Source organism: Salvelinus namaycush, chromosome 34 (genome assembly GCF_016432855.1).
Source record: "Salvelinus namaycush isolate Seneca chromosome 34, SaNama_1.0, whole genome shotgun sequence".
Taxonomy (NCBI): Eukaryota; Metazoa; Chordata; class Actinopteri; order Salmoniformes; family Salmonidae; genus Salvelinus; species Salvelinus namaycush.
Window position 1 is genome coordinate 24,767,739 of NC_052340.1, and position 9,104 is coordinate 24,776,842.

At 42.1% G+C, this 9,104-nt stretch overlaps 1 protein-coding gene across 1 annotated transcript; it reads right to left on the reverse strand.

The window, feature by feature from the left end:
* Positions 1 to 743: 743 nt before the first annotated feature.
* LOC120028841 (gamma-sarcoglycan-like) lies at positions 744 to 8,783 on the reverse strand. The gene is made up of 7 exons (XM_038974086.1): positions 8,589 to 8,783; positions 5,317 to 5,421; positions 4,451 to 4,538; positions 3,530 to 3,646; positions 2,470 to 2,542; positions 2,204 to 2,327; positions 744 to 911 (listed from the first exon to the last, which is right to left on the reverse strand). Exons 1-7 carry the CDS (start codon positions 8,781 to 8,783, stop codon positions 744 to 746), a joined length of 870 nt encoding a protein of 289 aa, XP_038830014.1.
* Positions 8,784 to 9,104: the final 321 nt, after the last annotated feature.

Sequence of the window (9,104 nt, forward strand, 5' to 3'; positions counted from 1 at the left end):
CACGTGTATCAAGAATGACCCATCCAAAGGACATCCAGCCAACTTGACACAACTGTGGCAAACATTGGAGTCAACATGGGCCAGCATCCCTGTGGAACACTTGACACCATGAGGCTGTTCTCAATATTAGGAAGGTGTTCCTAATGTTTGGTATACTCAGTGTATCTACAGACTAGATCATATCATCCTTTTCTCTCCATTTGCCCAACATTAATACACTACAGGCTGGTTTCCCGGACCCAGATTAAGCCTACACTAAACATCACTTTCATTGGGAGATTGTCCATTGTGGACTAAGCTTCACCTGGGTCCAGGAAACCGGGCCCACATAAATACCTATATTACTGCACCACAAAAACATATTGCATAGGATGTAATCTGTTAACCAGCTCCTCATTGCCCAGCCATAATACCGTAATTATAAAATAAACAATCTCAACTCAGTGTAAACATAAGATGGTATCAACAACTATATTGCAGGAGTAAGCCACTTATTCATGTGGTATAAAGTTGTCATGTCACTGTTTCAGTTACATAGTAAAATAGTCTCAAATGTAACTTTCATCAATAAAATGCACCATAGATAAATTACTTAGGAGGATATGTCTACAGTTCAACTGGCAGTTTTGTTCAGAATTGAAAAGCTGTGATATGTTTTTTTGCTTTATATGAAAGTGTTTCAGAGTACCCAATTTAAAGGCATTTTCATTCACTATGGTATAATCTGATGGCAAAGACACTCGCTAGCACTCTTGGCTTTCGCTGCACATGGAGGTGACCCCGGCCTTGGACAGGAACAGCTTTCCGCTAGGACAGACACACACTTCGTAGAGTCCCTGAGCGTTTCCAGACACCCCTCCGTGCCCCAGGGGGAGACTCGGCAGACGCACCGTCTCGGCCTCCAGAATCACCTACACAGACAACAAAGGGGCGGGGTCAGACGCAGAACACACCACTGCTGAAACACATACATTTACACGCCACTGCTGAAACACATACATTTACACGCCACTGCTGAAACACATACATTTACACGCCACTGCTGAAACACATACATTTACACGCCACTGCTGAAACACATACATTTACAAGCCACTGCTGAAACACATACATTTACAAGCCACTGCTGAAACACATACATTTACACGCCACTGCTGAAACACATACATTTACACGCCACTGCTGAAACACATACATTTACACGCCACTGCTGAAACACATACATTTACAAGCCACTGCTGAAACACATACATTTACAAGCCACTGCTGAAACACATACATTTACAAGCCACTGCTGAAACACATACATTTACACAACACTGCTGAAACACATACATTTACACGCCACTGCAGAAACACATACATTTACACACCACTGCTGAAACACATACATTTACACAACACTGCTGAAACACATACATTTACACAACACTGCTGAAACACATACATTTACACAACACTGCTGAAACACATACATTTACACAACACTGCTGAAACACATACATTTACACAACACTGCTGAAACACATACATTTACACGCCACTGCTGAAACACTTACATTTACAAGCCACTGCTGAAACACATACATTTACAAGCCACTGCTGAAACACATACATTTACAAGCCACTGCAGAAACACATACATTTACACGCCACTGCAGAAACACATACATTTACACGCCACTGCAGAAACACATACATTTACACGCCACTGCTGAAACACATACATTTACACAACACTGCTGAAACACATACATTTACACGCCACTGCTGAAACACATACATTTACACGCCACTGCAGAAACACATACATTTACACAACACTGCTGAAACACATACATTTACAAGCCACTGCTGAAACACATACATTTACACGCCACTGCAGAAACACATACATTTACACAACACTGCTGAAACACATACATTTACACGCCACTGCTGAAACACATACATTTACACAACACTGCTGAAACACATACATTTACAAGCCACTGCTGAAACACATACATTTACACAACACTGCTGAAACACATACATTTACACAAAACTGCTGAAATACATTTACATGCCACTAGGGAACAGCATCACTGCTATTTATAAATATCAAGGCCAGTGAGTAAATGTACATGTCTCTGCCACATGTAGTGTAAAATATAAGTGCAGTACTGTCAGTCAATAGCAAGTAAATCACACATTGCCTCACCAGTCCTTCACTGGAGTGCAATAGAATATCCATGTTAGATGACGCTTCGATGTTCCCGGCCAGTGCTTTGACAAAGACTCCCTTTGGTGCATCCATGCTGAGAGAGCGGGTTGGAGACTCCAGCCTGGAACACACAGGAGAACATCAGTTTGATCAGTTCCACGTGTGACTGTGATGAAAGAATCAACAAATTGCATGGAATTAAGAGTTCATATTTCATATCGGCCTCTTCCAAGAGGTCAGTGATTATTAGATCCAACATCTACCTCAAGTCTTTGAAGGGCTCAGCTTTGAGCAGGGGCGTCTCTACAGAGTGTTCAAACAGGGCACCTTCTGGACCTAAATAAAAACAAACACAGTAAGTTGATAGTTAATTACAATGAAACATCATTGGAGATACATGTTACATATTGTAATATAATATCATATATAATAATAATATTTAATAATAAATGCCATTTAGCAGACACTTTTTTCCAAAGCGACTTACAGTCATTAAATAGTGTTCTATTTAATTATACTATGTAGTGTGAGTGGTTCTACAGTTTTTGACTGTCAATTGTTTCCCTAGGTGCTTGTCATCTGGTGTTAGCGAGAGGATGACATGTGCACTGGCTCAGTCACCTCCAACCCCCTGGATTGAAGGAGAGAGAATATGTTTGCAGTGCTTTAATCACTGTGGGTGACAGCTCCCTTGCCTAGCTAATTACATATTTATTACCATCTACCTTTGCCAATCGTATGTTACCATTGCATGCAAAGCTGCTCACTTGACATCACACTATAGAGCCTCACTAGGTCTTAGAGTGCTATTGCGACAGTATACACAACTTTAGCTTTGTTCTGTTTGTGCATGGTCTTCTGGCGAAGGTTGTATTAACTTCTGCTCTGTATTTCTGCTGTTGCATTATAGACATTCAGTGTCTTGCTACGACATTCAGTGTCTTGCTAAGTGAAATTAACGTCACCGTCAGTCAGGGTCCAGATGACTGAGATATAATGAAGCTATCAACGGGCACTCTCTTCAGCTAATTACCCCACACAGCATGAGGGCACTGACCTCCCACCAATTCTACAACTGGACACAACAAAGATATTTTTGTTGTGTCCAGGAAAATAGGGAAACTTGAACATGTAGCATTAGTTAGCTTCAATTTACAATGTAAATCAATGTAAGAAAAATACTGAGTGATTCAGTACATTGCTCTCATTCCATTAAATTACAAGAAAATGAATGAAAACCCTGTTTGTAGGTCCTATCTGGAATGCTGTATACACATGTATGGGCTAAGTGGTGTGACACTGACACTGCAGACATGATGGTACCTGTAACACGGAGTTTGTCTGTTCCAACAACCACCTCTTTGTCATCTGCAGAAAACAGCGTCTTGGTGTTGGAGCTGATGACAAAATTTGGTGCATTTCCCTGGGCCACATCTGGACCTGAAAAGACACCAGGGAGAATTATTAGAGACCAGAAGCAGTCAAAGCTGTGGGACTGGGAGACATAGGCTTAAAATAATTGAGATATTATATGCTGTATCACTAAAACATGTAAATTATGCACGCAGCTTTAACATTTGAATGAATTTTTCCACTTTGTCACCTCTCTCTCATAGAAAAAAAAAACAAAGGTTGCAGGTATACCTACTGTACAACTGCCTCTGGGTAGTGAGATATTTAAAACACTTCAATACCATCTTCTATAGAAGAACAGAACAAGATGTTCTTTCCAAACTACTTAAGTCTGAGGGGGAATAGACCAAATAACTGGTCTTCAACGGTCTTAAACTTCCTTCACAGAGAGTCACAGATGGGTCAATGCCTTTTATGGCATAACAACCAAGAATACATAACAGCCTCGTGAAACACTATAATTAGTTAAGTCGTTTGTTACCCCTCTAATTATGGTACACTCGTCAACGAACCCCGCTGGCCAGCCATAAAAGGTACGCAAATAATAGTCTCTGTAGGCCTGAGGGCCTTGGTGTAACAGATAGGCCATTCTGGTGCTGATTATAGAAAGCTGTGTTTTTGATTAAATGGGGTTTTAATGGCAATCTGATGGAATATGAAAGGGGATATGCGTTTTTGTCATTGCTAATGTTGTATTACATACAGTAGAGCTACAGGACAAGTCCATTAATGACATTGCTGAATTCTCCACATATCAGTTAAATAGTGCAATATATGAACATTGCCAGCATGCTTTACGTGAGTAGGTGTGTGTGTTTTCTGTCCTCTTACCCACGGAGAGACTTCCTGTGACATCATTATTTTCATTGCGGGCATTGAGAGTGACGTTTTCAGATGAGTGCACCAGGAGAGAGGAGTCCTGGAACAAAATAACTCTTCGGTCATCAATGAGCATCCTGTGCACGTCATTATCAGATATCACTGGACAGGACTGTAATTGAACATTTTGAACGCTACAAAATGTATCGTTCTGCTCACAGGTTCAAGTACCTGGTCATCCCTCTTACCTTCCAGAAAACACTATTTAGTTACAATGGGCTAAAGAGATGTAACGTATTTGGGCGGGTCGTGAAAATCAGGTTGTATATAATGAACTCTGAATCTCGTTAGAAACTGTAGACTTCATTGATGAATGTGTGAGTCCATAAATGGTGAATACATTTCCTTTTTAATGAAGCTCATAAAGATCGAGTGAGGAAAAACCATAACATGTAAACAACTGCTGCAAAGTGTTACCATCTGCTGCTGGATTGCACACCAACTGTTTTCCACCACAAATATTCAGGAGGTTAATAAGGAACTCGCTGCACTGTGCATCCACAGGGACTGCCAAAGCTCATTGAGTAAGACACATTTCCCAACTACGCAAGAGAGTGATATAAAAATACACAGAATTTCATGACTATGCCTCAGAAAAGTTGTTTTGATGTAATTGCCCAGCGTTCTTAATAGGAACCGCTCAACAAACAAACAACTTTGATCTCTATGGTTTCCTGACAGTGAGTCAGAGGTTGGGCAGCCAGACCACTTTATTCCAAACAAACCTATTGGACTGGGTGTGGGTGTTTGAGGAGGAGGAGGATCAGGAGAGGGACGAAGAGAAGAAGGAAGAGGAGTGTAGGAGCCTGTTTGCTTACCTCTCTGGAGTGGATCTCTTGGGCGTAGAGAGGAAAGAGGAACTCTGACTTGCCGTCCTCAAGCCTCACTCCCTCCGCTGTTACTTTTAGATGTCCCATCCCTTCCTCAAATGACAAGCCGAAAGAATGAACTCAGCAATACATCAGAGAAAAGACATTGCACAGGGTAAAATACAACAAATGAACTCACTAACCATGACCATAGTGTCCCCAAGGATTTTTGTGACACCATGTGTTGTTTTTAATTCTGGATGGTGAGTGAATCTATTTTAGGTGACGGTCTCTGCTGGGTTTAGTGTTGGGAGTTAACCATACTGCAGTGAATATATGATTCATAGCACCCCAGGCAATAGTGACTTTGATAATGATCCAATAGTGTGAAACAAAAGCAGAATATGATTTCAATTCCATCTAATAACTACTTCTCTCAGGCTATATTCCAAAAGGACAGAGAAATCATGAAACGTGTATAAAACTAAGCTTACCCGGCTAGAGGGGAAATATTGAATTTGATTCATCCCATCAGGCAGCCATTGGATGCCAAGGATAAGAGACATGTGTCTATACCCTCCAGGACTGAGGCTAAACTCAAACTAAAGCAGTAGAGATGTGTTTGCTCTCCCAATGCAGTCACTATATTCCCAGGGTGTTGTGTTGTTTCAGTTACTCCAAAGCCCCCTTTATACCTGGTGCTAACATGAGTCCTTTGTTCTGATCTTGTCTACTTTCTGATTATGCCCACATTTCCAGAAATGTGTCTACACATGGTATTAAAATGTGTCTGTTATCTGTCTGGCCATGCTTTCCACCTGGCTACCCCTACCCTGGTCAACAGCTCTGCACCCCCCACAGAAACTTACCCAAGCCTCCACATTTCTCCTTCACCCAAATCCAGATAGCTGATGTTCTGAAAGAGCTGCAAATTCTGGACCCCTACAAATCAGCCAGGCTAGACAATCTGGACCCTCTCTTTCTAAAATTATCCGCCGCAATTGTTGCAACCCCTATTACTAGCCTGTTCAACCTCTTTCGTATCGTCTGAGATCCCTAAAGATTGGAAAGCTGCCACGGTCATCCCCCTCTTCAAAGGGGGAGACACTCTTGACCCAAACTGTTATTGACCTATATCCATCCTGCCCGGCCTTTCTAAAATCTTCAAAAGCCAAGTTAACAAACAGATCACCGACCATTTCGAATCCCACCGTACCTTCTCCGCTATGCAATCTGGTTTCAGAGCTGGTCATGGGTGCACCTCAGCCACACTCAAGGTCCTAAACGATATCATAACCGCCATCGATAAGAGACATTACTGTGCAGCCGTATTCATCGACCTGGCCAAGGCTTTCGGACTGTTAATCACCACATTCTTATTGGCAGACTCAACAGCCTTGGTTTCTCAAATGATTGCCTCGCCTGGTTCACCAACTACTTCTCTGATAGAGTTCAGTGTGTCAAATCGGAGGGCCTGTTGTACGGACCTCTTGAAGTCTCTATGGGGGTGCCACAGGGTTCAATTCTCGGGCCGACTCTCTTCTCTGTATACATCAATGATGACGCTCTTGCTGCTGGTGATTCTCTGATCCACCTCTACGCAGACGACACCATTCTGTATACTTCTGTCCCTTCTTTGGACACTGTATTAACAAACCTCCAAACGAGCTTCAATGCCATACAACTCTCCTTCTGTGGCCTCCAACTGCTCTTAAATGCAAGTAAAACTAAATGCATGCTCTTCAACCGATCGCTGCCCGCACCCGACTGCCCATCTGGCATCACTACTCTGGACGGTTCTGACTTTGAATATGTGAACAACTACAAATACATAGGTGTCTGGTTAGACTGTAAACTCTCCTTCCAGACTCGCATTAAGCGTCTCCAATCCAAAATTAAATCTAGAATCGGCTTCCTATTTCGCAACAAAGCATCCTTCACTCATGCAGCCTAACATACCCTCGTAAAACTGACTATCCTACCGATCCTTGACTTCGGCGATGTCATTTACAAAATAGCCTCCAACACTCTGCTCAGCAAATTGGATGTAGTCTATCACAATACCATCCGTTTTGTCACCAAAGCCCCATATACTACCCACCACTGCGACCTGTATGCTCTCGTTGGCTGGCCCTCGCTTCCTATTCGTCGCCAAACCCACTGGCTCCAGGTCATCTATAAGTCTTTGCTAGGTAAAGCCCCACCATATCCTAGCTCACTGGTCACCATAGCAGCACCCACCCGTAGCACGCGCTCCAGCAGGTATATTTCACTGGTCATCTCCAAAGCCAACTCCCTCCTTTGGCCGCCTTTCCTTCCAGTTCTCTGCTGCCAATGACTGGAACGAATTGCAAAAATCACTGAAGCTGGAGTCTTATATCCCCCTCACTAACTTTAAGCATCAGCTGTCAGAGCAGCTTACCGATCATTAAACCTGTACACAGCCCATCTGTAAATAGCCCATCCAACTACCTCATCCCCATATTATTTATTTTTTGTTCCTTTGCACCCCAGTATCTCTACTTGCACATTCATCTTCTGCACATCCATCACTCCAGTGTTTAATAGCTACATTTTAATTATTTCTCTACTATGGCTTATTTATTGCCTTACCTCCCTAATCTTACTACATTTGCACACACTGTATATAGACTTTTCTGTTGTGTTATTGACTGTACGTTTGTTTATCCCATGTGTAACTCTGTGTTGTTTGTGTCACACTGCTTTGCTTTATCTTGGCCAAGTCGCAGTTGTAAATGAGAACTTGTTCTCAACTTGCCTACCTGGTTAAATAAAGGTGAAATAAATAAAAATAATAAACTGTGTCTGCATTGCGACCAGATTTCCTGGTCTCTTCCTTTATGCAAATGATTTCACAGCTATTCTTTTAAAATAATATTAATTTATTGTATAACACATATTGAAGTAATCAGTTAATTGTGCCACCTGTCAAGGCAGAATAATGATGATTTAAATGGTTTCTGTCCAGATCTGTCAACACTTGTAAGATATCCAGACACAATGCGTCTCTGACTACCGAAGGAGGTGGGCAGGATGATCTGATCACAATGTGTCTTTTGATTGTCTACACCTGTCTAAAAATGTGGGCACAATCAGAATGTAGACAAGGTCTCATTAACAAACATCTCACATTTCCATTGATGCAGGAAAGATTATATGGCGTTTTGTCCATACAAGTGCCAATCAATCTGTGTGTAGTCTACTGTAAAGGTCAGGCAGCATGTGTTATTAATGAATTAGAGCTAAGAGACCCCACATACTGTGTTTAACCACATGACCCGGAGGATCCATATGGTGAGGGCAAAGTTCACGGTGAGGATGATGATGAGCAGCAGGACAAACAGGTAGAGGCAGCGCTTCCTCCAACCGTAGATCCCGATCTTATAGATGGAGTCAGGGACCGGGGCAGGGACACTGCTGTCCTGGGTGGTGGTGACATACTGCTCCCTCACCATCTGCTGGGGAAAACACAGGGACATGAAGAGGTAGTTTAAATCAATGGACATGTTTGACATCAACTATACCTCACCCTGAAGTGGCAGCTCTTTATACATATCATCATGCTTCATCTTATGGAAATTGCCTCATAGCATCAGCAACCATGTACAGTACAAAACCTGTTCTTATTATTCTAAACACCTACGTGTCTAATGATCAGCTGGATATCTGTCCAGAACACTGATGAAAAACTTGAGTATATTTCCAACATTTATTAAAGATGGCTAACAGCAAGAGGGCGAAAACTCCTCCTCATTCCACTGACTTTCATTTGAAGT